The 26,632-nt window shown below is 38.0% G+C and overlaps 8 protein-coding genes and 1 non-coding gene across 14 annotated transcripts; 6 read left to right on the forward strand and 3 right to left on the reverse strand.

Annotated features, from left to right (window-relative positions):
• Positions 1–72: 72 nt before the first annotated feature.
• On the forward strand, positions 73–4,361 carry LOC9300609 (eukaryotic translation initiation factor). The gene is made up of 9 exons (XM_021033988.1): positions 73–497; positions 1,162–1,233; positions 1,339–1,446; positions 1,546–1,755; positions 1,861–1,958; positions 2,078–2,165; positions 2,258–2,608; positions 2,697–2,939; positions 3,023–4,361. The coding sequence occupies exons 1-9, from the start codon at positions 324–326 to the stop codon at positions 4,001–4,003; spliced, it is 2,325 nt and encodes a 774-aa protein (XP_020889647.1). The 5' UTR covers positions 73–323; the 3' UTR covers positions 4,004–4,361.
• Positions 4,362–4,597: 236 nt separating this feature from the next.
• Positions 4,598–7,886, forward strand: LOC9300610 (protein MULTIPOLAR SPINDLE 1). The gene is made up of 11 exons (XM_021015142.1): positions 4,598–4,818; positions 5,034–5,091; positions 5,218–5,364; positions 5,482–5,538; positions 5,723–5,802; positions 5,889–5,937; positions 6,059–6,172; positions 6,270–6,462; positions 6,550–6,620; positions 6,902–7,112; positions 7,596–7,886. The coding sequence occupies exons 1-10, from the start codon at positions 4,651–4,653 to the stop codon at positions 7,099–7,101; spliced, it is 1,137 nt and encodes a 378-aa protein (XP_020870801.1). The 5' UTR covers positions 4,598–4,650; the 3' UTR covers positions 7,102–7,112; positions 7,596–7,886.
• Positions 6,668–6,739, forward strand: TRNAM-CAU. Its single transcript has one exon. It is a non-coding gene; the product is annotated as a tRNA-Met (tRNA).
• LOC9300611 lies at positions 7,169–8,553 on the forward strand. Of its 3 annotated transcripts, XR_002329776.1 has the most exons (3): positions 7,169–7,768; positions 7,930–7,998; positions 8,246–8,553. XR_002329776.1 is itself a non-coding variant. In XM_021015174.1 (2 exons), exon 1 carries the CDS (start codon positions 7,517–7,519, stop codon positions 7,766–7,768), a length of 252 nt encoding a protein of 83 aa, XP_020870833.1. In that variant the 5' UTR covers positions 7,169–7,516; the 3' UTR covers positions 8,246–8,553. The 3 variants fall into 3 exon arrangements, 2 of the variants coding, with proteins under 2 accessions (XP_020870833.1, XP_002864535.1); XM_021015174.1 differs by lacking the exon at positions 7,930–7,998; XM_002864489.2 differs by lacking the exons at positions 7,930–7,998; positions 8,246–8,553 and having other exon boundaries at positions 7,177–7,912.
• LOC9300613 (F-box protein SKIP1) lies at positions 8,514–9,770 on the reverse strand. The gene is made up of 2 exons (XM_021015151.1): positions 9,393–9,770; positions 8,514–9,294 (listed from the first exon to the last, which is right to left on the reverse strand). The coding sequence occupies exons 1-2, from the start codon at positions 9,719–9,721 to the stop codon at positions 8,721–8,723; spliced, it is 903 nt and encodes a 300-aa protein (XP_020870810.1). The 5' UTR covers positions 9,722–9,770; the 3' UTR covers positions 8,514–8,720.
• Positions 9,771–10,218: 448 nt separating this feature from the next.
• Positions 10,219–14,355, reverse strand: LOC110225415 (glutathione S-transferase T3-like). 4 transcript variants are annotated; one of them, XM_021015117.1, is made up of 6 exons: positions 14,242–14,355; positions 14,047–14,153; positions 13,888–13,968; positions 13,708–13,771; positions 12,195–13,017; positions 10,219–12,117 (listed from the first exon to the last, which is right to left on the reverse strand). In XM_021015117.1, the coding sequence occupies exon 6, from the start codon at positions 11,555–11,557 to the stop codon at positions 10,283–10,285; it is 1,275 nt and encodes a 424-aa protein (XP_020870776.1). In that variant the 5' UTR covers positions 11,558–12,117; positions 12,195–13,017; positions 13,708–13,771; positions 13,888–13,968; positions 14,047–14,153; positions 14,242–14,355; the 3' UTR covers positions 10,219–10,282. The 4 variants fall into 4 exon arrangements, with proteins under 4 accessions (XP_020870776.1, XP_020870779.1, XP_020870788.1 ...); XM_021015120.1 differs by having other exon boundaries at positions 12,195–13,040; XM_021015129.1 differs by lacking the exon at positions 12,195–13,017.
• A 74-nt stretch (positions 14,356–14,429) lies between these two features.
• On the reverse strand, positions 14,430–16,859 carry LOC9302312. The gene is made up of 4 exons (XM_002866192.2): positions 16,266–16,859; positions 15,795–15,865; positions 15,477–15,714; positions 14,430–15,387 (listed from the first exon to the last, which is right to left on the reverse strand). The coding sequence occupies exons 1-4, from the start codon at positions 16,374–16,376 to the stop codon at positions 15,181–15,183; spliced, it is 627 nt and encodes a 208-aa protein (XP_002866238.1). The 5' UTR covers positions 16,377–16,859; the 3' UTR covers positions 14,430–15,180.
• A 661-nt stretch (positions 16,860–17,520) lies between these two features.
• Positions 17,521–18,318, forward strand: LOC9302313 (early nodulin-like protein 1). Its single transcript, XM_002864491.2, has 2 exons — positions 17,521–17,734; positions 17,812–18,318. Exons 1-2 carry the CDS (start codon positions 17,566–17,568, stop codon positions 18,186–18,188), a joined length of 546 nt encoding a protein of 181 aa, XP_002864537.1. The 5' UTR covers positions 17,521–17,565; the 3' UTR covers positions 18,189–18,318.
• Positions 18,319–18,437: 119 nt separating this feature from the next.
• On the forward strand, positions 18,438–20,341 carry LOC9300614 (APO protein 2, chloroplastic). Its single transcript, XM_002864492.2, has 4 exons — positions 18,438–18,608; positions 18,702–18,811; positions 18,980–19,314; positions 19,400–20,341. The coding sequence occupies exons 1-4, from the start codon at positions 18,581–18,583 to the stop codon at positions 20,229–20,231; spliced, it is 1,305 nt and encodes a 434-aa protein (XP_002864538.1). The 5' UTR covers positions 18,438–18,580; the 3' UTR covers positions 20,232–20,341.
• Positions 20,342–26,632: the final 6,291 nt, after the last annotated feature.

Raw genomic sequence — 26,632 nt, forward strand, 5'->3', positions numbered from 1 at the left:
CATAACTGTAATTCTGACGGGAAAAAACGTTAAGGCTAGAAGTGTGTCTGGTTCGGGAAAAAGGAGGAATAAGACCCTAATAAAGAGAAGGGATTGTGTCTCCTTCTCGACTTCTTCTTCTTCCTTCTTCTCAATCTCAACTTTTCTCTTCTCTTCTTCGCAAACGGCAGGAGAGAGAGAGAGACTCAGGAAGCCGATCCCTCCTCTCCTTCGATTATCGCATTCAGCGATTCATCGTCGCTGATAAAGCTTCTACCTTTCTCTTCCCTCTCGTCGATTTTTGTTGTGAGATTCGGTTCGATCTAGGCGGATTAGATCGAGGTATGCAGCAAGGCGATCAAACGGTGCTGAGCTTGAGACCTGGTGGCGGTCGAGGAAACAGACTTTTTGGTTCCTCTTCTTCTTCTTCGTCTCTCTCTTTTGGCTCTCTTTCATCTTCGGATCTACCTCTCCTTCGTCCTCATGGTGGTGCTCCTGCTTCCTCTTTTCCCTTCAAGGTACCCTCATTTCTGGGCGCTGAGCTCCCCTCTCTATATTTGGATCTAGCTCCTTCTTGTTCCTCTGGTTTATAAATTTCTGTCTGGATATCGTTTTGTTGATCTCTGGTGTCTTAGCTTGAGCTTAACTCAATCGAATTTTACGGGTTTATAGCAGCAATCAGCATCCTTTTGTTTGGAATTACAATCTTTGGTATTTTGCTGATTTGATTATCTCAAATGTCTGAATTGGCTGAAATCTTTTTGATTTGCGAGTTTCACTACCTTATGTTGCTTCCCGACCACATAGAATCACGTGTCTGCAACAGACATAATTAAACTTCATAGGTAAATTAAGATTAATTGAAGAAGTGATTTGTTTGTCCTGATTCTTAGTGGCGCACACAAGTATGTGTAGCTGCTGTAAATATGGACGTATAATGATATGTAGGCTTTTAGGTGGGCATTTTATTAGCTGCTATTTGCTCATAAAGGACCTACTAACATTTCTTCTAGTTTTTAGCTCATCAATCATGTCGGCCTTATGATTCATGAATTATTCCTCTCTTTGGTTTGTACTGAGTACTCGTGGTTCTTTGTCTCCTTTGTATGTCATTTGTTATATGATTTTGTGTATTGAGTGTTAGTTAATGAAGATTCATCCTGGGTTGTGCTTTTGTTTCAGGGTGGAGACTCGAGGTTTGATGGCCGTGAACGTGTGAAGTACACCCGTGAGCAGCTTCTGGAACTTAAAGAGGTGATTATCGCAGTTTAAAAATATAGGATTAAGGCCGGTATAGTTTCTGCTGTTCGTCTTTGTTCTTCTTTATTTGAGGTCACTGACGTCTCTGCATATGTACAGATCACTCAACTCTCTGATGAAATTCTGAGAGTTCAACGGGAAACTGCAACAGAACTGTTTGGTGAGGAAGGGACTTGGGCACGTGGGGAAAGTGTCGTAAGCAATTTGGTATAGTTTTTTTGAAACGTAACTTTTGCTTTGTTTCCTCTATCATGAAGTTTCATGAGTTTTAAGTTTTAACACATATCTGCTATCTTAATGGTCCAGGTTCCGGTTCAATCTGCAAGTCGCTTCTCTGAGCCAGACTCTCGCGATTGGCGTAGCCGTTCTACTCAACCTCCACCTTCTGGAGAGGAAAGGTCGTGGGATAATCTCCGTGAAACTAGAGATTCCAGGTATGTTGAAGCAAGCCAATATAATCGTCAAGACCAACCTAATTCCCAGTTTTCAAGGGCAAACATATCATCCAACCAAGGGGTAATTGATCAATAATAAATTAATGTTTTTTCCCTCTTCTTAGTCCTTTACATTCTGGCATGATTTCTTATCTTTCTTACTTATTTGTATATCGTGTGGAACCAGGGTGGACCAGCTCCTGTCCTCGTCAAAGCCGAAGTGCCGTGGTCAGCTAGAAGAGGAAACCTTTCTGAAAATGATCGAGTTCTGAAGACTGTGAAAGGGTAATGCCGTTGTGACATTTATTGGTTGTCTAGACTTTTGCATAATTTTTCTTTACTGCTAACAAGAATTCTTTAAAATCGAGTATGCACACTTACAAAGATATACTTTTCTTGTCCAGGATACTGAACAAGCTAACCCCTGAAAAGTATGACCTTCTTAAGGGCCAACTTATTGAATCTGGCATCACATCTGCTGATATCCTGAAGGTGTACGCTATGTCTCAAGCATAGATGAAGTCTTGTTTGAATCATCTAGGCTGTTCGTGTGGCTAACCAATGTTCTATTCTTTCCTTTCTAGGGTGTGATTACCCTTATTTTTGACAAAGCTGTCCTTGAGCCGACCTTTTGCCCTATGTACGCGAAATTGTGCTCTGATATCAACGACAAGCTGCCCACCTTCCCACCTGCAGAGCCTGGGGATAAGGAGATTACATTTAAGAGGGTTCTACTGAATATCTGTCAAGAGGCATTTGAGGGCGCTTCTCAGTTGAGGGAGGAGCTTAGACAGATGAGTGCTCCAGATCAGGAGGCTGAGCGGAATGACAAAGAAAAATTGTTGAAGCTCAAGACTCTAGGAAATATTCGTTTGATTGGTGAGCTTTTAAAGCAGAAGATGGTTCCAGAAAAGATTGTTCATCACATTGTTCAGGTTAACACCTATAAGTTTACACAATTTCTTAAGACAACTTTTATTTTGGTATCTAGCATTAACCTTTCTTAGTTTGTTCTGAGCACAGGAGCTTCTTGGGGCCGATGAGAAAGTTTGTCCAGCAGAGGAAAATGTCGAAGCTATTTGTCATTTCTTCAAAACAATTGGCAAACAACTTGAGGGAAACGTGAAGTCAAAACGGATTAATGATGTATATTTCAAACGCCTACAGGATCTGTCAAAGAATCCTCAGTTGGAACTGCGTCTGAGATTCATGGTTCAGAATATCATCGACATGCGCTCCAATGGCTGGGTTCCAAGGCGGGAAGAGGTATCCTAGGTTTACAAGGTTGAGACTTGTTTGCTTCTCCATTGTGTAGTGGTTCTGATGTTCTATTTACATTGCTTGTGCAGATGAAAGCAAGAACTATAACCGAAATCCATACTGAGGCAGAGAAGAATCTTGGTCTCCGACCAGGTGCCACTGCAAATATGAGAAGGGGTATGGTTTCTAGTGGTGGGCCTATGAGCCCTGGCCCTGTCTACCCTGGTGGGCGACCTGGTGCGGGTGGCTTGATGCCTGGTATGCCTGGGACGCGAAGGATGCCTGGGATGCCCGGGGTGGACAATGATAACTGGGAGGTACCCCGGACAAGATCAATGTCTAGACGTGATGGGCCAGGACCTCTGCATTCTCCAGCAGTGAGCAAGTCGGCCTCAATGAACACGAGGCTCTTACCTCAAGGCAGCAGCGGCATTATGAGTGGCAAGACAAGCGCACTGTTGCAGGGAAGCGGTTCAGTGTCCCGCCCAGTTACCGTGTCAGCAGTACCACCAGCACAGTCAGCTGCACCTCTGACCGTACCAGTACCGGTGGAGAAACCACAGCCTAGTGCTCCCAAGTTGAGCGAAGAAGTGCTCCAAAGAAAAACAAAGTCACTTCTCGAGGAATATTTCAATGTCCGACTTCGTGATGAAGCTCTGCAGTGTGTAGAGGAGCTTGGGTCTCCTTCATATCATCCAGAGTTTGTGAAGGAAGCAATATCCCTGTCCCTTGAGAAAAGCCCGCCTGTGGTCGAGCCAATTGCTGATCTCTTGGAGTATTTGTTATCAAAGAAGGTACTCACACCCAAGGATCTTGAAACCGGGTTCTTGCTCTACGGTGCTATGCTGGACGACATTGGAATCGATCTTCCTAAGGCACCAAACAACTTTGGTGAGATTGTGGGAAAGCTGATTCTGGCTGGTGGTGTGGATTTCAAATTGGTTAGAGAAATTATAGGGAAGATGGAGGACGATAGGTTCCAGAAGATGGTGGCCAATGCAGCTCTACGCATCGTGGAGTCGAGTGAGCAGGGGAAGTCCCTGTTGGCCTCACAGGCAGCAGACGTATAGGCTTGTCGGAATCTGTAAAAGGAATCATTGCTTTACGATTTTGCTCTCTCTGGGTCTTATGCTTGTGCAATGAATGTTGTGTTGTAAGCTTGAAGGAGGAGGAGAAGAGGATTCTCAGAACTCAAAAATAGTTTTGCTCTTCTTTGAAGCTTTTGTTATGACATTATTCTCACCACTCTTGTTTGTGGGGATGTGTCCTTGTCCTTTTTTGTATTCTTCTGTGACTTCTCTTTTCTAATTTTTTGACCTTTGCATTTTTGTTTTACGGTCTCAGTTATTCAGTTGATTGTTGTTGAGACTTTGAGACCCCTATAAACTTGGTCGGTTCAGATAAATTACATTGGAAATGTTTGATCCATCGTCTTCCTATTGTCTAATTCTGAGCAAACATATGTTGAGTAAATTGATTCATACGACAAGGACCTAAGCTTCCAAGTCAAAATAGAACATGGAAAATTGTAAAATATTCAAAAATTTAAGGGGGTTTTCTGCAATTTTCTCAACAGAAAAATGACGTTTATTAATGGGCCTGATTGGGCTTTGTAAAGCGTCACAAAAAAACTCTCCCGCGCAGGACAGAGAATCATTAATTATTATTATCCAGAAAACTAAATAAAACACATTTTTAATTTCAATTTTGAACAAAAATGAGTTCTCGCGTAGCTGAAGCAAATCACACGGAGAAGGAAGAGTCGCTGAGACTGGCGATCGCTGTTTCTCTGCTACGATCTAAGATCCAGAATCATCAATCTTCTTCTTCTACTTCCCGTTGTGATGTTCCTTCTGAATCTGATGCTCTTCGCTGGAAGCAGAAGGTGAAACCACACTCGATTATTTCCTTTTTTGCATTTGGGTTTAATTGCCTTCTCGCTGCGAACTATCTGATCTCTCTTTGGTGAAATCTGATATCATTCCGTCTTAGATTTTCTAGCAATACATTTCGATTTCTGTTCGTCGTTTAGAAATCTAGGTCATCTGATTGTTGCGAGACGGACCTTTAACATAGTGAGAATTTCGATTTTGAAATTAGGCTAAAGAGAGGAAGAAAGAGATTATCAGACTCCAGGAAGATCTCAAGGAAGCTGAAAGTATTTTCTTGTCTCTCGTAACTTTTTTAACTTGTTTTTGTATTAATTGGTTCTTAAATGGAGAAAGGCTTTGCAAGATGTTTCTAGAACTGATTGGTTACTATTAATGCATTTTGTGTCATTTAGGTGCTTTTCATCGTGATTTATTCCCAGCGAATGCTTCTTGCAAGTGTTATTTCTTTGATAACTTGGGAGTATTCAGCGGTAGGAGGATTGGAGAGGCCTCTGAATCGAGATTTAATGATGTTCTTCGTCGTAGATTTCTCAGACTAGGTCTCTTTCCCATTCTTAGATTCATCAGCCTGGTAGCTTGAACATTTTGTATTCTCTTTGTTACCTTTGTGTATGTGGGCTTAACTTATCAGCTTGTGTTGTCATTTTATGTTTTAGCGAGGAAAAGGAGCAGAAGGAAGTCAACTCGATCATCGCAAAGATTTCAGTCCTCTGGTCTGTTTAGTGTCTTCCTTTTTCTGGTTCAACGTTTATTATCTCACAGTTTCAGTTTCCTTAATGCATTTTACAACACCATACTATATGGGAGAAGGAAGTAAAAAATGGAGTGTATGTAACCAAGCACCACCAGTTCATTTTCAGGGACTCTTTTTTATTTGAGCTGAAACTTTGACTGCAGAACCGGAATATGAAGAGGAAGCAGAACATCTTAGGATATCTATAGATTTTCTCCTGCAACTGTCCGAAGCAGACTCCAATGTTAGGCTTTGTTGCTTAAGCTTTTTTCTGGTAATATGCACTCTTAAATGCGTTGCTACTTTAAACTTGCTTCTTATATTATGCAGGCCTCTAATTTCAGCAATTGGTCACATCAGGCTGTAGATTTCATATTAGGTAATGTAATTCAAAACTCCTGAGTTGCAAACAAATTATTTAAATCCTGATCTGTAATTCCTTTCAATAGAAGCCTGGTTTTCACTTATGGAAATAATACGCTCTTTTTGGCATACTCAAGCTTCACTGAAGAAGCTGATATCGATGGGAAGGAACTTAGAATCTGTTGAAGAATCTATCAGCTTCATGATTACACAGTTGATCACAAAAATGTGCACTCCCTCTAAAGGAAATGGTAACTTTAGCACTTTTAATCATGATTCTATCTGTGCTTTTCTTTCTAGTTATCATTTTTCTTAGATTTGTTTTTGTGTGTTTACCATCTGTTGTAGAGGTGAAACAACTAGAAACAAGTGTTGGGTTTTATGTCCAACATTTGATCCGTAAACTTGGAAGTGAACCATACATTGGACAGCGTGCAATATTTGCTATTTCTCAGAGAATATCCATTTTAGCCGAAAATTTACTGTTTATGGATCCATTTGATGAATCATTCTCAGTGATGGATGAGTGCATGTTTCTACTGTAAGTTTTTCAGATTCAAATGAGATAATGTGTTTTTATGATAATTGGGGATGCTAAGCTTGATTATATTGTCTAATGAACATGCAGGATACAGCTAATTGAGTTCCTGATATGTGACTATTTGTTGCCCTGGGTAGAGAATATAGCATTTGAAAATGGTAAACTAAACACTAAATATATCCATTTATTTTACTTCAACAAATAAATCAGAGTGGCGCAGCGGAAGCGTGGTGGGCCCATAACCCACAGGTCCCAGGATCGAAACCTGGCTCTGATAGAATTTTACATTTTTCACTCTTTATTTTTTTGACATCATTTTTTCTATATTTAAGCTCTTTTTCCAGAATTATAATCGTTTCCTAGCTGTGCCGACACAACTACAATCATAGATGACAAAAAGAATCACAAAATATGCTGAGACTGGTTGTCTTATTTGCAGTTGTGTTTGAGGAGTGGATAGCATCAGTAGTCAATGCAAGGAAAGCAGTAACGGCCTTGGAAGAAAGAAATGGGTTGTATCTTCTTTACATGGACCGAGTCACAGGGGAATTAGCTAAACGAGTTGGTCAGGTCACATCTTTCCGGGAGGTGGAGCCAGCCATTTTGGAAAAAATCTTAGCCTACCAAGAAATAGAATGATATCTTTCCAGGTTAGCATCTACATTGTAAAACTTTCTTTTACTTGGGAACCTCCCCTTTTTTACTCCTAATTGATAAAAAGATGGTGTGTGGAAAGCAAGTAGCTTGACTATGACTTAAAGGTAACGATAGTTGATTTGGTAATCATATCACTGCAGAAAATGTGAGAACTGTAAGGACTTAGGTCGATGTCGGCTTTGACCTTTAGACCTTTGGATGGTGATGGCTTTAAGATATTATAATCTTGGGTCCACATGGTATTATAATGTTAGCTTATTATCTCATTGCTCAATCAACAACCCACCAAATTGTTATTAAATAAGTCCGACAGAAATAATATCTTCTTCAACTACTCACGTCTTCTTTTATAAAAGCAAGCCGTAGGACTAAAACCTTATCTTATCTTAGAGCAGAGATGCGTGACATCAAAGGCTTACTCATCCTATCGATCATCTTACTCCTGGTCTTTTCTCAGTGCCTTCTTTTGTGCTCAGGTCATGGCGATGACGAAGCTGGTGCGACAAGGAAGCTTGGAGTCTTCATAAGGAGAAGGGCAAGAAGATTCAGAGGACATCGCCCCACATCTGCTTCTACAACACTTTTGTCAGGCTCCTTTCATATGACTGCTTGCCTTGCCACCTCTTTCCTGCTTTCTCTTCTTATCTAGGTTTCATCTACTGTCAAAAGTGGTTTTTCTTTTTTTACTTTCCTTACAAGTAATGATGTAGTACATAGTAACACTTCTTTGTAATGCGTTTATATAAGTTGAGTTCTACATAAGCATTTATGTGTACAAATTTAATGCTTGAAATTGTGAGCTTATAAAAGACTTAGGTCGATGTCGGCTTTGCCCTATGGTTGATGATCGCTTTGCGATATAGGACACCTACTTTCCCAGTGAGTCAAATCTTGGCTCCACAGAGCATTATATCTTATCATTTCATATCTCAATCAACCCACCATATGTCATTTAATATGTCCAACTAACAAAATATCCTCAACAACTCTAAGCTTCTTTATAATCACAGCAGAGAGCCAAAACCTATCCTTATCTTAAGAGCAGAGATGGTTGACATCAAACGCTTACTCATCCTATCAATCCTCTTACTCCTGTTCTTGTCTCAGTCTCTTCTTTTGTGTTCAGGTCTAGGCGATGATGAAGCTGGTGTGACAAGGAAGCTTGGAGCATTCATAAAAAAAGGCGCAAGATACGGGAGGCGTCCCACCACCACATCTGATTCTGCAACACTTTTGTCAGGTTCCTTCCATATGATTACTTGCCTTGCCACCTCTTTCCTTCTTTTTCTCCTTTTCTAGGTTTCTTCTACTGTCAAAAGTAGTTTTCCTTTTTACTTTCCCTACAAGAATTGATATGATTGATAGTCGTAATACGCCTTTGTAATGTCAACAAGAACTCAAAAGTATATTAACTCACATAAATTGAATTATACATAAGTGTGTATATGTACAACTTTAATGCTTGAGATTGTGAGCACTACATTTGGTCTTTTTTCAAGGTTTATCAAACCAAAGAGCTGCTATATATAAGACATATAACAATCTACCCAAGTCAGAACTATGGGCTGCTTTATTATAGACCATTGTGGTGTGTATGAAACTCAGATCCTCATGGCTTGTATATCAAATCTCTCGTCATAGAGTCTCCAATGTCCATACCTCTCTCTTTGAGCCACATCTCCTGACCTTGGCACATAAACATCTGGCTTTTTCACCTCCTTAAGCCACTTAAGCCTTGAAACATTGCCTGTAATGTCACGGCTTGACAAATGCACACAGCCAAACAAGTCCAAGTACTCAAGCTTGGGACAACCCTCACATATAGAAGCAAGACCCTTGACAGATAATCTAGAGAACTGAATCTCCAAACGCTCTAGATTGATCATATGTTTCCCAATCGCATCAGCTTCTGTGTCTCCGTCTTGAGGACAAGCGTCTAAGTACTCTGTAGGAACAGAGCCAATGTGCCGAGAAGACCAGTCCATAAGGTTACGTTTCAAGAACCTCAGATTAGGACAGTTTCTACCAATCATCACAAGAGTGTCGTGAGATATCTCGTGACAGTAACTGATATCAAGTTCCTTTAGACTCCTGCACCGAAACGCTATCTTCGTCATAGATGCGTCTGTCACGTTTGAACTGCTTCTAACGGCAAGAACCTGTAGATTTGGGCATCTATTGATATGTCGAAGATCAGACTCGAATCCATAGAAATTTCCAAAACAGAGGATATCACAAACTCAATCATGATCTTGATGAGAAAGATATTTTACCTATCGGCTGCGTAAGAGAGAGCGTGGTCGCTGCAATGGCGGATGCGGATCTCGGTTAGACCACCGTCGCTCCAATCAACGACTGATCGGAGCATTGAGTCTACCTTCCCCTCGAAATCAGGGGACCACAAGTGAGTCGACTCGGGATATGACTCGAACCATGGCTCCAGATCGAAGGTAGACCAGAGATGCGGATCTCTGCAAACAGTTAGCCACGATTTTCGGACGAACATCGGACCCGTCCATAGCTCCTGAATCGTGAGCCTTGAGATGATGTTGATGAGTATCTCTGGAGCCAATCCGCCCCAATCAGACCCGTCTTCCTCCATGAAGATTCTAGTTTTCGTCTCAAAAATCGGTTCTTTATGTTCGGTAATGAATGATGACTTGTTATACGAAACGTGTCCTTTTAGACACGTGTCAATACATCTGACCGTTAATTTTGTTCCTTGACTTTCGGATCACTTCCATAGATATCGTTGACTGACACATGTTTCCATAATACAAATGTCACGTTTGTAATAAGCCACCTCAAGAATAGAGAAAGAGGATAAGGTTTTTAAGTTTTCAAGTAATTTGGATATTAGAGCATGTACATGGGTGAGATCCATTTAGTATCATTAAGAATTTTTTAGTATTATTTATAATGTTTGTTTATTGTTTGAGATTTTTTATGATACTCCTACTAAATATGTTTGCATTGGTGAGACCGGTTTAAGTATCATAAAAAAAAAAAATTTGCAAAATCAAAAATTAATATATTAAAACATAAGATTACAAAAGGTAATATTATAATAAAAAAAAAGTAGAATATAATTAAGCAAAATAAAACATAAAATTCAAAAAAAACTGAAAAAACATGATGAAAAAAATAATTTAGTCGGTTGTAATCAATTACCTTGGCCCCATTTTTGCCAAATATGTTCAATCAAATCTTCTTTCAATTGTCGATGTGTTTGTTCATGACGTATTTGAGCTCGATTGGCCATCAAATTGTTCACATTTGTAGCTGTCTCTGTAGAAAAAGAGTTATCTACTTGAGAAGTCCCGCTTCCTTCGCCTTCTACGAAATCAGATAAATCGAACTGAGTATCTTCGTCTCGTTCATCTTCTACAATCATATTGTGCAATATGATACATGCTCTCATTATCTTGCCCATTCGCTCTTTATCCCAAAACAGACCTGGGTTTCGAATAATAGCAAACCGAGCCTGCAAGACTCCAAAAGCACGCTCGACATCTTTTCTCACTGCTTCTTGACAACTAGCAAATAATGATGCTTTCGGTCCTTGTGGGCGGGTAATTGATTGGATGAATGTTGCCCACTTTGGATATATACCATCTGTGAGGTAATAACCCATTTTGTATTGATGTCCATTGACTTCGTACGTGAGTCGTGGAGCTCGACCTTCTAATATATCATCAAACACCGGTGAGCGGTCAAGAACATTTATATCATTACACGTACCTGGAGCCCCAAAAAAAGCATGCCAAATCCATAAATCTTGTGATGCCACGGCCTCTAAAACAATAGTGGGTTTTCCATGTCCGCGTGAATACTGTCCTTTCCAAGCCGTAGGACAATTCTTCCACTCCCAATGCATACAGTCAATGCTTCCTACCATTCCCGGAAATCCGCGTTCCTTTCCAGAATGAAGTAACCGTTCTAGATCCTCACGTGTAGGCCGCCTCAAATATTCGTCTTGGAATAAATTTATTATGCCATCTACAAAATTCTCTAGTGCTTGGCTCACAGTGGTTGCGCCCATGCGGAGGTATTCGTCCATCGCATCGTTTGCAAGACCATATGCCAAACGCCTAATTGCAGCAGTACATTTCTGTATGGCAGATAGTCCTTGCTTCCCAGTAGCATCGTCCCTTTGTTGGAAATATGGAAATTGAGAAAGACTTTGAACAATACGAAGGAACAACGGCTTCGTCATACGAAATCGTCGTCGGAACATGCGATCATGGTAAACGGGGTCATCCGAAAAGTAATCGTTCCATAATCGAATATTTCCTTCTTCGTGATCTCTCTCTATATTAGCAGCCCTTTTTTTCTTTTTTTTCCCCGCTACACGTCTACTGAAATTCTCTAAACCATCTTCAAAACATGTTTCAAACCTCTCCTCCAAAGTGTCATCATCATTAGAATGTGATGCCATTATTATTTAAGAAGCAAAACGTACAAGAAATAAAAAGAAATTTTGTGTTTAGGGAAGTTCACAATTAAAAGAGATGTGTGACTTGAGAAGGAAAACAAATAAAAAAGACTTGTTTTTAGAAAATTAAAGGAAGCAAAGACTTGTTTTTAGAGAAAGAAACAAAGACTTGTTTTAGAAGAATTGTATTGAGAAATATGAGAGAGGAAGATTGTTTTGGAGAAGAATTGTTTTGAGAAATATGAGAACACAACAACTTATATATATAATACATTGAGAAATATGAGAACACAATAATACACATACACTAAAAACAAGTAGCTTTTGACCAATATATTGCCGACCATACATTTTACTACTAAAATACAAAACACAACTAGCTCTGACCATAGAAAATAACAATACATTGCCGACCATACATTTTACTACTAAAATACAAAACACAACTAGCTTCTGATGGCATATGGTCTATCCGAATAAAAAAAGTCATAGAAGATGACATTAAAGCAACAGAACCACTCAATCCATTCCTTGCCGACATCACTAGCTTCCAAGAGGAGGTCCTGCACATAAACAAGCAAAGAATATCAGATAATACTACATGTTAAGTAAACAAAACAACTTAACTAACAACACATACCTAAAGACCAGAATATTCATTCTCAGAAACAAACACATTGCTTCCAGAAAGATACTCTTTGATAAGAGTGTTCTTAAGTTCAATTTCCATCTCACTCAATCCATCAGACCTTCCAAGAAGGCTGTCAAGTAGCTTCTGCTTGGAGAGTCTCTCTTTGAAAGCCAAATCCTTCTCTTTCACTTCCCACAAAAGCTGAAGTTCAGCAGCAGAACCAGCGTCAGCTCCTCCATCACTCTTTCCCTTACCTTTAGACTTGGCTAAAGCCTTGGCTGCCTTCACACCTATAGGCCTTTGGAGACTCTCTTCTTCTACAGATGAAAGTTTAGCTTTCTTCTTGGCAGGAAGTTTGGTCTCACACCAATTGCACCACTTCTGATCAGTCTTGAGGATTCTCCAAACATGCTCAAGACTGAATTTGGTTTTTTGATCCTGATGGTAAAGCTTGTAGGCCAGCACAAGAATGTCATCTTCAGTCTCTCCACTGCGAGGAGTCCGAGAGGCAAACTCATAACAGCCTGCAAACTTCACGACAAGCTCACTCATTTTTTGCCATTTCTGCTTACAAGTATTTGCCTCTCGGATAGTGAGCTTAGAGACAGAAGGACATGCAGCATAATATGCTGCAACCCTAGCCCAAAAGGCAGCTGATCTCTGCTCATTCCCCACAACAGAGTCTTTGGATGTGTTGAGCCAGGCACTTGCAAGTGCCTTCTCTTCAGGAACACTCCATCTCACTCTAGGTTCCCTAGCTAAGGCTGTGGGTGTTTGGGATTCAGAAAAAGGAGGCTGTGAAGGACTCAGAGGTGTTGGGTTATCTTCTTGGCTAAACAAGAGATTGGTAAAGGACTGAGAAGAGGAAAAGTTCAAGTTGGAAGCCATTTTGGTGTTTTAGTTCAGTTTTGGTGATTTCATAAGTTCAAACAAACTTATTATAAAGGAAAACACTCAAGGACTGATAAGTTCTATTGAATACGAGTCATTATAGTTTAGTTTATGTGTTTGGTTTACTAATTCAAGTCACTGAGACACTTTCCATCAACATAAATTCAGTCTAGATGGCACCAAACTCATCATCATTTTATTTCCCTTCAATTGTAAGTTCAGTTTGCATTTAAGAGAACCTAATTTATGTTTTAATTAACTTTGTCTCATCACACACGACACAAAGAACATTTAACAACCTATATTCTCAGAGAAAATATTCTAATATAGATGACAGTAAATTCATTAACTACTCCAACTGTATTAATTGTTCCATTTATACACAACTACATTCTCAACCATATCTATCTAATCACTAATAAATTTAAGTGTTCAGTTTCTAGTCAATTAAGTTTCAATTCAGTTTCAGTTTCAAAAGTGTTTTTGTTTCAAAAGTGTTTCAGTTTCAAGTGTGTTTCAGTTTCAGTTACAGTTTCAAAAGTGTTTCAGTTTCAAGTGTGTTTCAAGTGTTTCAGTTTCAAAAGTGTTTTAGCTTCAACCAAGAAGAAAATAGAATCATTTAAGAGATTACCTTTCACCTCCGCAGCTCTCATATTTTTAGATCTCACCACTACCATCCTCTTACTGAGACATTTCTGCAAAACAAGGAAGATAATAGAATCAGTTTCAATGATGACATCAAATACAAAGAATTAAATTCAAATCAGAAACAAACTTTTAGAAATTCACATGCTGGGAAGATGAAAAGTACCTTAATATCTCTATGCATAATCCCATTGTTGTGAAGATACTCCAAACCCAACAACAGCTGCTTTTTGTACATTATTATCACCTATTAAAAAAGGTTAAGATACAACATTGATAGCCTGCGAAGCTCAAACACAAAGTTAAAGATATAGTCAGGACTTACTGGCTCAGGAAAAGATCAAAATCCAACATAGATGATATTGATCCACCACGAACAAACTCCATCAAAATATTCAACGAACCACTCTCTCTTACAGTACCCAAGTATCTCTGAAAAAGAAACAAGATAATAAGAAGAATGCATGCAGAACAGACATTAAACATATGAGAAATAGCTGAAATGGATTCGCCAACTCACAACAATGTTTGGATGTGAAAGATTCTTAAGAAGTTGTACTTCTTCCTCAAGCTGTCGGATGTGATCTGAGTCTTCTCCTTTGAAGCACTGCTTGGAGCGATTAAAACCTGTTATCCAAAATAAGAATCACGAATCAGAAGAAAAAATCATAAATCAATAGGAATTAAAGGTAACTAGAACTAAGAATATCAATTTCAAACCGAAATTAACAATTACCAAACCCTAATCCAACAAAAACCTAACCCTAATCCAAACCCTAATCCAATTTCACCTTCTCAAACGTATTTCCCGAAACCCAAAAAACAAACCAACCCTTGAATCGACCCAAACCCTAAACCTAGATCTACACACTACAAAATGAAATCAGAAATCAACTTATCTTCACTCATAGTCGTCTGAATCGCCGGCGGATCTCCTTCTCCAACCGACAGCTCTTGATTAAGTTCTTCTTCGAGGGAGATCTACGGCACCTCGACGAGACAAATGACGAGTGGAGAGGCAGAGGTGAAGAGAGATCTTAAAAGATCTGCACGTTCTTCTTCCACGGGGAACTTTAGAGATCCGCCGGCGATTAGAACGAAGGAGAGACGGAGAATCGCCGACAGAGGAAACGAAGAATGCGAAAACGAAGAATGATTTTTTTTTTTTTTTTCACTCTTTTCCCACAAAAACGCGTTTCTCCCGACTAATCCCGAGCCGCCACCTCATCAGATACTGGTATCACTAATATCACCCCAGTGATACGGCTCAGGCCCAAGTCAGTGGTTTTACCCATTAATTTAATATTTTTGGGCTTATGATACCCATAAAAAATGTCCTATGTACATGGTCTTATGTTTTTCATCGAAGAAGATAAGTAAATAAAGCAAGCTAAATTGATGAAAGCTATGTTACAACAAGAGATACTTGAAGAAGGACAAAAGGTTCCTTCTTCTTGTTTTAGACTCTGAGAGCTGCAACAGGATCTTGCCATGAAATTTTCCTCTTGTTTGACCCGTTTCCGCCATTCCTGCAAGAAGATAGCTTCACATCTTTCTGCTGCATCTCAATGCTGCTGCTCATTCTCTTACATGAACTACTTTCTTCAACTTTCGTCTTCTCTTGATTACTATTGTCCACTGCCTCTGTTTCTTGCTCTTCTTCTCCCTATAAATCAATTCAAGAGTAAATACATGTTTGCTCTCTTTGTCCTCTTCCAATCTTTTGACAAAAGTGAAATATATATATGTGCTTACAGATATCTGGTTTAGATCGAACAATGGAACTCTTCTCTTAGGACTGGTTTTGGTTTCATCGTGAGCCTTTCCCAAATGGTTTAAGTCAGGAAGCGAAACATGCTTAGTTTCCGTCTCACTTCTCTTATTAGTAGACACTTCCACTCGGATATTCCTCCCACCATTTGATCTTCCTCTGACCTTTTTAATGTCTCGTGGCTGGTCTTCTCTCAAATGTCTGTATCTCCGCCGCAGAAATCTGTTGAAGAGGTTGTTAACAAGTGTGGAAAACATAAAAGGACTAATGATATATTTGTCAAGGATTCAAAGTGTCTTTACCTGACTTCAGCCATTAGTGTTGCCTTTCTTTCTCGCACTGCCTGTAACCTTTTTCTCATAGCTTCGGTTTCCTAGTGTAATCAACCAAGTAGCAACACACACGTTACTGGAAGCTAACACAAAACCAAATGATCTTAAAGATCAAATAAAGCAAGCTTATCATCCTAAAACTATGCTTAAGACTAGAAACAAACACTCTTTGGATCAGTTTAAGAGTAATTGAGATTTGCATAACTAACTACACAAATTTTTTTTAATAAGCTTTATGTTTGTTAAGGAAGCAATTAAACTTAAAAGTTTCTTCTTTCTATTATTTAAAAGAAAAAAAAAAGTGAATCCTTTTCCCCAAGTAGCTCTGAGACCTGATCAAACTTTAAGCAAAGAAAATTACATTCTCAGATCCAGAGAGACAACTAAACCAGACCCAGAAAACTGAAACTTGATCTAAACTCAAGAAAAGAGAGTTCGTACCATATGCAATTCTCCATAGTCTTGCATAAGGCTATGATGCCTAAGCCTGACCTTCGGATCCTCAAAAGGATTAGGGCTCAAGGAAATAAAATCTTTGTGACTTGGATTCATCAGATGAGTAATTACAGAATCACAGAAGGAAAGAGGGAGAGAAATGAAGAGCAAAAGATGAAAACAGAGGAAAGAGAGAAATGGGAGAGAGGAAGGTTCTGGGTTTCGTGTAGAAGTCTAATATCAATCTGAGGATGAGAAGTCAGAGAAGGACAAAGAAGCAGAAAAGAAGGACACATCATGTTGTTGCTGTTGTTGTTGTTGTTGTGAGAAGGAAAGAAAAAAAAAAAAGTAAAAGAAATTAAAATAAAAGGCAAATTTAGCTTTTTTGGATGTGAGTGTGTTGGGTTGAGACAGCAGTGATGAAGATGGAAACAGACTTATGCAGGAAATGGGTAATGACTTCTGCACTAAATTGTGTAATGGGTCAAAGAAAACACATAAAGCAACTTCCTTTTTAAATAAAACTTTTTTTATCAACAACACAACCTCTTTTTTATTAATGGGTTTGTTTGGTTGGAGAAATCTTGAAGAAACCAAACCTCTCTCTTTTGTTTCTTGTGTTCCATTGTCGTCTGTAAATATTAAGTTTTATCTTCATTCAACTGGGTCCATTGAATAGAGACCCATGAGAAATGGAGGTTGAAATATAATTTTCAGACTTCTAATATTAGTATTAGTCAAGAAAAGTCAGATGGTGGAAGAGAAAAAATAAGATTCGACTTTAAGCTTATTAGTTATTTACTGTGTTATATATACGGATTTTGCAGAAAACTCTGCCTTGATTTCTGGAAATTGGTGCTGGGTTTTAGTTTTTTTTTTTCTTTTTAATTACGTCAATGGTTAAAAATTGGAAACATTAAAAAACTCCATCTCCTCACAATCACATGCTTTCCATTTACTCTGTCAACTGCAAAAAAAAAAGAGTTTAAATATCCTAAAGGCAATAGCTTTTTGCGTTTACATCGATGATTCTAGTGTGTTTAATGCATCAATATGAGTCAATATGACAATCAGCTGATGAATAGTTAGTGAAAAAGGGTTTGGTCACAATTTACACACAGCTCTGTAACGGTTAGCTTCTTCATTTTCACGAGCTTTGTTTTTGATGGTCACGTTTTGATTCATGGAAATGATTTGTTTGGATTCAAGAAGCCACATACCTATCTTCACCTATTTATTCTTGCAAATTCTCATCAAATGATTAATCACAAAAACATTAGTAAACTTGTTAGTTATTATAGCCACAATGTCTTCACTAATGATGTGTTGTTTGCTTCTCTTGTTTGGTTTGTTGTCTGAAGGTAGAGAGATTCTGGTGGGAGGCAAGTCTAACACATGGAAAGTTCCGGAATCTAGAGATGAAACACTAAACCAATGGTCAGAGAGAACAAGATTCAAGATTGGAGATTCTCTCTGTAAGTAGTGAGATTTAACTTTGGTACGTACATGGCTCTGTTTTGTTTCTCATAAAAATGTTTTTGTCTTTCAACAGTGTGGAAATACAATGCAGAGAATGATTCAGTGCTACAAGTAAGGGAAAAAGATTACGAGAGATGTGACAGATCAGAGCCTATAAGAGGATACAAAGATGGTCACACGAATATAGAGCTGAAGAGGTCAGGTCCATTTTACTTCATAAGTGGAGAAGAAGGACATTGCCAAAGAGGTGAGAAGCTTCGTGTCGTTGTCTTGTCTCCAAATCATAAGAGAAGCGTTGTTGATGCTCCTGCTCCTGTAAACGTCGACTTGTCTCCAAATTACAACAGAAGCGTTGCTGCTCCTCCTGTAAACGCTCATATCACAAACAAGGGAAGCCTGAACAGAGGAGCATGGAGTTTGCTTCTTCTTCCATTAGGCCTTTTGGTTTAGTCTTGTTAATCACCTCTTAGCCAATTTGGTTCGATTTCGGTTTGTATTTTCCGGTTTACTTGTTATTTTGGCTTATGATTGTGAAGTACTCTGTGTTTAATACAATGTTAGTTTTTGGTTTGGATCTAAATTCAAATTGGAAAGAAAAAATTAGAAAAGGTTTAATGGTTTCTTCTTAAACCGGTTCGGTTACACAATTCTAGTTGTAAACAAAATGTCAATATAAGTGGGCCTTAATGAGAGCTTCTGTCCATTAAAGGCCCATTATTTGAACTGTTAAGCTTAAGCTGGTCCACGATTTACATTAGCTATCTTCTTCGTCTCCGAGACTGAGACCGCTCTCTCTTCCTTATCCTCCATCTTCCAATGGTTTAATCCAGCAATTGTCGACGATGTCGATAACTTACTCCGCTATTTCCTGTAAGTTATTTCTCACTGTGTTTCGAATCCGTACCCAATGCTCAATTTTATTGTGAGCTTGTGGTTGATTTTGGTTTCCGTTGTTTTTCACAGCTGGTACAGTTTCACCTAAAAGTGTACCTTTTGCTATTCGTAGCGTAACCAGGAGGCAATTTCTTAATCCCAACCCTTTTTCTAGATTTGGGTTCTCTCCTTCTCTTCAGGTCAGATTCCTTTGCTAGTCAGTATCAGCCAATCCGTTCTTGTTTTGGTTCTTAGAATAAGACCACACTTTGTTGCTTCATGTGTGGAAGAAGATTGTGTTAAGGAATCTAAAATTTATGTGTTAAACTTAAATTTGAAGTAGAGTGTCAATATCTACTGTTATGCAGGGAAGTAGCATTGAGTTTAGAGTTGTGATTAGTAAAGAGCGTCGATCTCTTCCATTGGTTGTGAGAAGTGATCGTCCTCAGAATGAAGACTTACCTAAGCAGTACACAAGGCGAGAGAAGAAACCTTTCCCGGTGCCAATTGTGGACCTGAGACGAGCCGCGAGGGAGAGAGTCAAGAACAACAAAGACAAACCTAAGAGACCTCTACCTCCTCCTAAAAATGGTATGCTTGTGAAGAGCCTTGTGCCTCTTGCGTATAAAGTGTACTATGCAAGAATCAGATTAATCAACAATCTCCACCGCCTCATGAAAGTTGTTCGTGTTAATGCTTGTGGGTAAAATTCTCTTCTTCTTCTTCTTATTTCATTTTGGTCTGTTTTGAGTGTGGCCTTTTTTGATGTTGTTCGATTGGTCTCTTAGGTGGTGCAATGAGATTCATGTTGGACCTTACGGGCATCCATTTAAGTCGTGTAAAGGTCCCAATGCCTCCCAACGGAAAGGTCTTCATGAATGGACAAACTCAGTTATTGAGGACGTTATTGTTCCTCTTGAAGCCTATCACCTCTATGACCGTCTTGGCAAGCGTATCCGTCACGATGAGAGATTCTCGATTCCACGTGTTCCTGCTGTAGTTGAGCTCTGCATTCAGGGCGGCGTTGAAATCCCTGAATTTCCAACAAAAAGGAGAAGAAAACCAATTATCCGCATTGGCAAAAGCGAGTTTGTTGATGCAGATGAAACTGAATTGCCTGATCCAGAGCCTCAGCCTCCTCCAGTGCCATTGTTAACTGAGTTACCTGTCTCTGAGATCACTCCTCCATCTAGTGAAGAAGAAACGGTCTCCCTAGCCGAAGAAACATTACAGGCCTGGGAAGAAATGAGAGCAGGAGCCAAAAAGCTGATGAGGATGTACAGGGTTAGGGTTTGTGGGTACTGTCCTGAGGTTCACGTAGGTCCAACGGGGCACAAGGCCCAGAACTGTGGTGCATTCAAACACCAGCAACGGAATGGCCAGCATGGTTGGCAATCCGCAGTCCTTGACGACTTGATACCACCAAGATATGTTTGGCATGTTCCTGATGTGAATGGGCCGCCGTTGCAGCGAGAGCTACGAAGCTTCTATGGGCAAGCACCTGCTGTGGTGGAGATATGCGCTCAGGCTGGTGCCGTTGTACCTGAGCAGTATAGAGCTACAATGAGACTGGAGGTTGGAATTCCTTCGAGTGTGAAAGAAGCTGAGATGGTCGTTTGATATGTAGAAGAGGGGAAGAGTTTGTATACTTTTTCTTGTACAAAATCCTACATTCAGCTTTATTATACATTGTTTTATTTTAATATGATTTTTCCAAAGTCGTATCTTCATTTAGCATAATCTGCATTGAGTTCTTTTTACTTGGTCTCAAAGGTAAATATTTTAGTCCTATTTTGGGATGATTGCAGCTTGCTTAATGAGTAGGGTCTGTTAAAGCTCTGTTGTTTCTTTATCGATTTGAGCAAGTGATCGTGGAAGGCTCTTGAGTTCCTTATTAGCAATCATGGCAGGGAAACAAGAAATTTGTGATGTTAGAGCATCCTTTTGTTTGAATAAAGAGAGATCTGACAATTAAGTTTGAATCTGTGATACATACTGTGCTGGTTCTGTGACTAATGAAGCAAATTAATTTTTATTGTGTTTCCTGTGAAAGTATAGTGTGATTTTTTTGAACTATTGCATGACTCCTAATATTATTAGTGCATAATAATCTGAAAGTTCTATTGGTTATACTGGAATGGAATGGATGATCTGGACTTTATAGGTTATCATCATCATCTGTAGCTTTGCAACAGAACTGGGCCGCCAACTTCAGTGGACAACTTCATCCTATTCATGGAAGCGGTGACACATCATAGATCCTTCAAGAAAGGTATCTAAAAGGGTCCCAAAGAGCTTAAATCGATAGGCTGTTCACTGGGTTTCGGTGTTTATCGAGCAGTGTTTCCAGAAGACCTTTAAGTATCTGAAAAGAAATCCCTTTGTACTGCAATAAACTATTCGTCGCGTCATGTATTCTTTCAGTGTTCGTGGACCCTTTTTACTTCTATCTTCCTGTGATTAATGGTGAGTCCAAGTGCCTGGCTATCGACAGAAAACTGGCTATTACAGCTAGTACATTGCGGACTTTTATCGATGTCTTTTTTCTCGCTCACATGGCTCTCCAGCTCAGGACTGCTTATATTGCACCTTCATCACGAGTCTTTGGGCGAGGTGAACTTGTGATTGATCCTGCACAGATGTCAAAGAGATATTTTCAACGTTGGTTTATCATTGATTTTCTCTCAGTACTTCCTGCACCTCAGGTTGGTTGATATAAGTTTAGATCATTTCAGTAATTTGTGTGTTGGAAAACATTATTGCTTAATTTTTTGAGAGGATGCATAAGTTGGTGATCAAACATCTCTGTCAAGGGCTTGCTAGTTTTAGCTTTACATTATTCACTTTGTGTATGTGTGGATAATGTATTGGCTACAAAGCAGGCCTTGCTTTTCATTGTTTTGGTCCAGTATATACCGCGATTCCTATGCGTCTTACCCTTGACTTCAGAATTGAAAAGGACTGCAGGTGTCTTTGCAGAAATGGCTTGGGCTGGTGCCGCTTATTATCTGCTCTTATATGTGCTTGCAAGTCATGTGAGTGTATAGCTTTTTCTTTTCTTTTATAATTGCATTGCTTTCCTTATTCAATGCTTCCCCATTTTACCATGAGTTATGTGACTGTGGCACTTAAAAGTGCAAAACCAGGAATTAGTTTCATCTCTGTTTCATTGTTGTGAACTTATGTTCAAATTAATATTTAGTTTCACAGGTTGGAGATCTCCGGCTAGCAAGATGGCAACCAGAAGGAGATAAAGGAGTGTTAACCCGAGTGGTCGGCACTTTCGGGTATTGAAATTCCATAATCTTAAGTTATTATGCTACCTGATTTACTTGTAGAACACAATAGTCAAGAAGGAAAATATATGTTTTTCTTCATGTATTAAGCATAGAAAGCAGATGTTTTAGTCGATCTTATCACATGATAGTTATGAGTCTGTTAGGATCTTAGGTATTTTGTAGAAACAGAACAAAAAACTAGGAAGAATGAAAATCCAAACCATCCTTATACATCACATTCTTTTTTGAGTCAAGCCATGATGAACACACAATAGTTCTCTTGTTCTATGGCTAAAACCCAAAAGATACAAAAAATTAAATGGTTATGGTGGTCTTTGTTTTTCAGAGATACATGCAAGGAAAAAAAAGTTAAAAGGCTCCACGCATCTCTTCTTTCATTGACTGGAACTCTCAGTCAAGCAAAAACTTAAGTGATAACCTAGAACTAAGCTCTGCAAATTCCTTGCGCATTCTCTTGTAATAAGTTTTAACCTTCCTTTTTGAAGTCCCATTTGCAAAAGACCTTGATATTCTGACGAGCTTCAGTTCAGGGGAACCTTTGAGCAAGAACCTGAAAAACGTTTTATCCTGTTTATTGCCATCAAACTGCCTCCATTCAAACAACTCAAGGTGAGACAAGTTTAAAGGGGAACTTGGCTGTTTCCATTTGTTGTTCTTATACTTCACTGCCTTAACCACATGATTCTCCTGCATACAGTTCAAAAAGAGTGAGATCAACAGCAAAACACAACCATCAACCATCAAGCAACAGGGGATAGAGGCTTATAGAGAATCTAAGAACTCTCATTTCAGGACACTGTTGGAGCAAATCGAGCCAGAAAGACCAAGCATCTCCTCCACATGTGCATAGTGTGAGGTCATGAAGTTGAGTGAAGGAAACCAATGGAATGGCTGATGTGATGTCCCGGTGTAAACACAGATAAAGTCGATTAGCAGACTTTATAGCGTCGAGAAACCTTGTCAAATTCCTAATGCTAAGTTCAAGCGATGCTTCTGCCAGGAAAGGCATATTCCCAATGTCGACAAGAACAGAGCAGCGGTCGCTGATATGGAGGCTGTGAACTGGTGGTGTATCCAAAACGATGGCAACGTTGTCTGAGTAGTCACTGTCTTAAGGCATCTTGATTATCAGCTCTTCTAGGGTAGGAACATGGAGGGTATATTCTCTTTCACAATTAAACCCCCTTAGAACACTACGAACAGAAACTGAAGAGCAGGAAACCCATTAATAGCTTAGAAAAGGTAGGATTCGTAAGTGGCGGAGCTAGTGCATTGATAAAAAATTTAAATTTTCAATTGTAAAATATTAAATATTTTTAAAATGTTTCATTTTCCAAATAAAATATATTTTTAATCGTATTAAGTACTTTTTGTTCTCAATTTTTTCTTATCAAAATGTATAGCATATTGTGTTTATCTAGACTTTTTCAAAAATATATGTTACGGAATATTTTTTAAACAAGGTAGCAAAAAAGTTAAAATAGGATATGTCTAAAAGAGAAGAAAAAAATAAATATGTAAGAAGAGGTTAGAAAGTTTTAGTTATTTTAAACAAAAAAGAAATAAAGATGAAAAACAGAATTAAAGTTAAATGAGAAATGAACATGCAGGGTCAGAAGCATGGATCATTATCTATGGGGGTCATTATAGAGATTTTAGACAATCATCTAGTAATCATTATAAAATTTAGCTAACAATTGAAAATTTAAATTTTTTATCAATACTTTAAATTTATTTTTCAATATTATAACTAACTAAAAATAACTAAATATAAATGATTCAGGTAAACAAAAATCCTGACTCCGCCACTGTGTGATCTCCAAACGTTCTATATATGGTTAGGTTTTTTAAGCTTGGGCAGTTATTAAATATTTCATCGATGTTTGTACAAAATTTACTCCTAGTAATTCAAGAACATACAACTTATCTAAGGTGACATGGGAAGACACCTAGACAGACAAAGAGTCTTTATTCTTTTTTTTTTTTTTTTTTGTCTAAAAGAGTCTTTATTCTTTAAAACTGAGAAAGTTCAGGTATCTATTCTTGAATATGGTCGCATGTAGTAGTACACGCTGTCCTGCCAAGCCTTCGATGATGAGCCGTTGCAAACTCTGACGATATGCAAAACCAATCCAAGCGGCAAGATCCATCGTAGATGTACGTGAATCGATGATAAGGTGAAGCTGCGTAAGATCTCCTTCGTGTTGAAGAAGACTTTGGACGAATCTTTAAAAGCTATCGGGATTGTGGTCTCTATGAATAACTTCATCACCGGAGATGTCTTCCATAAACCCGCCCAAGCTCTGGAGAGGAGCGAACATGACATTGCTTCATATGTGGGAAGACAACCGAGAATCTTCACACGGAGATCAACAGGTAAGCTTTGAATCTTGGTCTTTGAAACTCATTGTTGTTGTTTCTTGATTTTGCAGCGTTCAATTTTCTGGCAGATGGTGAAATCATTTTTTAAAAAGATTAAATTTTTGCATTATACCCTTTTAAATGGAGTATAACGGGCAAAGATGGTATTCGCTCGTTTGGTGAGGGGTATAATGGTCAATTGAAGTGGGGTCTCGAAGTCAGTGTGTAAATTCAATATACCTGGTTCACATAAATCTGACCGGCTTTAAAGAAACAAAGTGGGTTGATTAGAATTATCCCAATAACCAAACATAAGACCAAAATGTAATAGCCCCTTTTTTTGTCGGAGCAAATTTATACGGAATTTTTGACGGCGCTAAGCCGTGAACTGTTTAATAACGACGATCGCTTTGGAGGTAATGACAATGTGGTAAATTTACTGTGTTACCTTAATGGACCTAATGCGATATAGTTTGAAAATAATCCCAATTGTACCTTAGACTCTTAGAGTAACATCTGATTATACATTTATAAGTTATGAGATTTTAGAAATATTAAAAAAATATAATAATTTAGCGCTTGAAAAACATCATACTATAATAATACCATGTATAATATGATGGTTATGAGATTTGATAAATGTTTTGTGTGAAAGTATGTTTTTAACTTTCTCAAGTATATCAAACAAGAATAGAGCTATAGTGAGATCGGATAAGGATGTTGGACTTCTTTGAGCATGTAAGAAAACTGAGATTGTCAATTTTGTTATATATAGAAGGGCTTGTATACTTGTTATGTTCTTGTACCAAAAAAAAAAACTTTCCGCCCATCAAAAAAAAATTATAGCCAAATATTAGCAATGAGGCTTGAACCAGGACATGAATCGTTTAAAAACTGAGCTCAGCCTTTATATTACAAGTCATTTCAGTGATTTTGTTGATACAAACGTTTTCTACTTAAAAGACCTTGGATTTTCCACATTTTGACTTTTGAGGCGTCAAAGAAAAATTTACACTTTTCTGTCTATCATATTATTAAGGGTAACAATGTCATTTGCTTCGTTTTCATCTTCACTCGTCAATTTTTTTTTTGAGAAATTATGTAAACTAGGCACTTTTATCACAAATAATTGGCAAACTAGTTACTTTTTTTTATATATTGGAAGAATGAGTACTTTTCTCTTTCCTCTCTAATAAAGCTTCTTCTCTAATACAGTTTTTAGTAATAGACTAAAATACCCTTATGTTGTTTTGTTGTATATACCTAATAAGACAAAAAGACATATAGATGTGATATTAATTGGGCCAAACCAAGACCAACCCAATAATGTTTTTATCTTCTAATTGTTTATGGGATTTAAAATTTAGAAATTTACACATCAATAAAATCACTCATCAATATAATTTGTAATTGTTTATGAGCTTTCTAATTGTTCATGTATACATACTTATTTATAAAAATTCAAGAATTTCTAAAAACAAGGTGTACTACTTTAGTTTGTAATATAGTGTACAAGCCTCTGTACACAACATATACTATGTACAAGGCATAGTAGCTATTGATAAGAAAACCATTTGGGTTTTTGTAAGTAATAAAAATAAACGAAGTAAAAAATATATTATGGTTCAGAATCTTGCAAGTAATAAAAATAAACGAACTAAACAATAAATACATTATATATAGGTTTAGGTTTATAAGAGAGGATTTGTGTTTATAAGGGACGATTAGATTTTATAAAAAAATTGTTAGAGTTTAGATTTAGAAAATAAATGTAGTTAAAATGATTGTTTTGATTTTATAAGGAATGATTTTTTTTTTTTGACAGCAGGAATGAATTAAGGATTTTATGTTCAAAATTATATATTTTTATTAGGTGACAGGTTCTCATGAGTTACTAAACTAATTCTGTAAAAAGACATGATGTACAATATTATTGTACTAGTCTAGTGTACCCAATGCACGCAAAGAACATAAGTGGTGTACATACCTTCAAGTTATATACAAATGCTAGTGTACATATATTGTTTACATGTGTGAAATGTTAAGACACGATGTCCATTTAGTGTACAAACTATGTGTATACCTACATCGTATAACTCAACAATTGTTAACAAAACTGTGTACAAATTTGGTTTACACAGTGCATACAGTGTACATATACGGTGTACATACATTTACGTTATGTACACCTACAACTTGAACATATATTGTGTCTATATCAATGTATATTTCAGAAAAGGTGTACAAACATAGTATACTTAATTTAACAATTTATACACCTGTAAAGTATACACATTAAACCCATTATGTACACCGTATATGTACACCTGTAATTGGTGTACATATCTTCAAGTTATATAC

The sequence above is a fragment of the Arabidopsis lyrata genome, assembly GCF_000004255.2.
Source record: "Arabidopsis lyrata subsp. lyrata unplaced genomic scaffold ARALYscaffold_8, whole genome shotgun sequence".
In the NCBI taxonomy this organism is placed as follows: domain Eukaryota; kingdom Viridiplantae; phylum Streptophyta; class Magnoliopsida; order Brassicales; family Brassicaceae; genus Arabidopsis; species Arabidopsis lyrata.

Bases quoted from the DNA above. Each gene is read 5' to 3' on its own strand.
- LOC9300613 (XM_021015151.1), bottom strand. From the start codon at position 9,721: ATGGAGGAAGACGGGTCTGATTGGGGCGGATTGGCTCCAGAGATACTC. The intron at 9,295-9,392 runs GTAAAATATCTT...ACATATCAATAG, and splicing joins CTCTCTTACGCAGCCGATAG to ATGCCCAAATCTACAGGTTC.
- LOC9300614 (XM_002864492.2), top strand. From the start codon at position 18,581: ATGTCGATAACTTACTCCGCTATTTCCT. The intron at 18,812-18,979 runs GTCAGATTCCTT...ACTGTTATGCAG, and splicing joins GGTTCTCTCCTTCTCTTCAG to GGAAGTAGCATTGAGTTTAG. The intron at 19,315-19,399 runs GTAAAATTCTCT...TTGGTCTCTTAG, and splicing joins GTTCGTGTTAATGCTTGTGG to GTGGTGCAATGAGATTCATG.
- LOC9302312 (XM_002866192.2), bottom strand. From the start codon at position 16,376: ATGAATCCAAGTCACAAAGATTTTATTTCCTTGAGCCCTAATCCTTTT. The intron at 15,715-15,794 runs GTAAAGACACTT...CCTCTTCAACAG, and splicing joins ACACTAATGGCTGAAGTCAG to ATTTCTGCGGCGGAGATACA. The intron at 15,388-15,476 runs GTAAGCACATAT...ATTGATTTATAG, and splicing joins TCGATCTAAACCAGATATCT to GGAGAAGAAGAGCAAGAAAC.
- LOC9300609 (XM_021033988.1), top strand. From the start codon at position 324: ATGCAGCAAGGCGATCAAACGGTGCTGAGCTTGAGACCTGGTGGCGGT. The intron at 1,234-1,338 runs GTGATTATCGCA...GCATATGTACAG, and splicing joins AGCTTCTGGAACTTAAAGAG to ATCACTCAACTCTCTGATGA. The intron at 1,959-2,077 runs GTAATGCCGTTG...TTTCTTGTCCAG, and splicing joins GTTCTGAAGACTGTGAAAGG to GATACTGAACAAGCTAACCC.
- LOC9300611 (XM_021015174.1), top strand. From the start codon at position 7,517: ATGCGTGACATCAAAGGCTTACTCATCCTATCGATCATCTTACTCCTG.
- LOC9302313 (XM_002864491.2), top strand. From the start codon at position 17,566: ATGTCTTCACTAATGATGTGTTGTTTGCTTCTCTTGTTTGGTTTGTTG. The intron at 17,735-17,811 runs GTAAGTAGTGAG...GTCTTTCAACAG, and splicing joins CAAGATTGGAGATTCTCTCT to TGTGGAAATACAATGCAGAG.
- LOC9300610 (XM_021015142.1), top strand. From the start codon at position 4,651: ATGAGTTCTCGCGTAGCTGAAGCAAATCACACGGAGAAGGAAGAGTCG. The intron at 5,365-5,481 runs GTCTCTTTCCCA...TTTATGTTTTAG, and splicing joins TCGTAGATTTCTCAGACTAG to CGAGGAAAAGGAGCAGAAGG. The intron at 5,539-5,722 runs GTCTGTTTAGTG...CTTTGACTGCAG, and splicing joins GCAAAGATTTCAGTCCTCTG to AACCGGAATATGAAGAGGAA.
- LOC110225415 (XM_021015129.1), bottom strand. From the start codon at position 11,557: ATGGCATCACATTCTAATGATGATGACACTTTGGAGGAGAGGTTTGAA.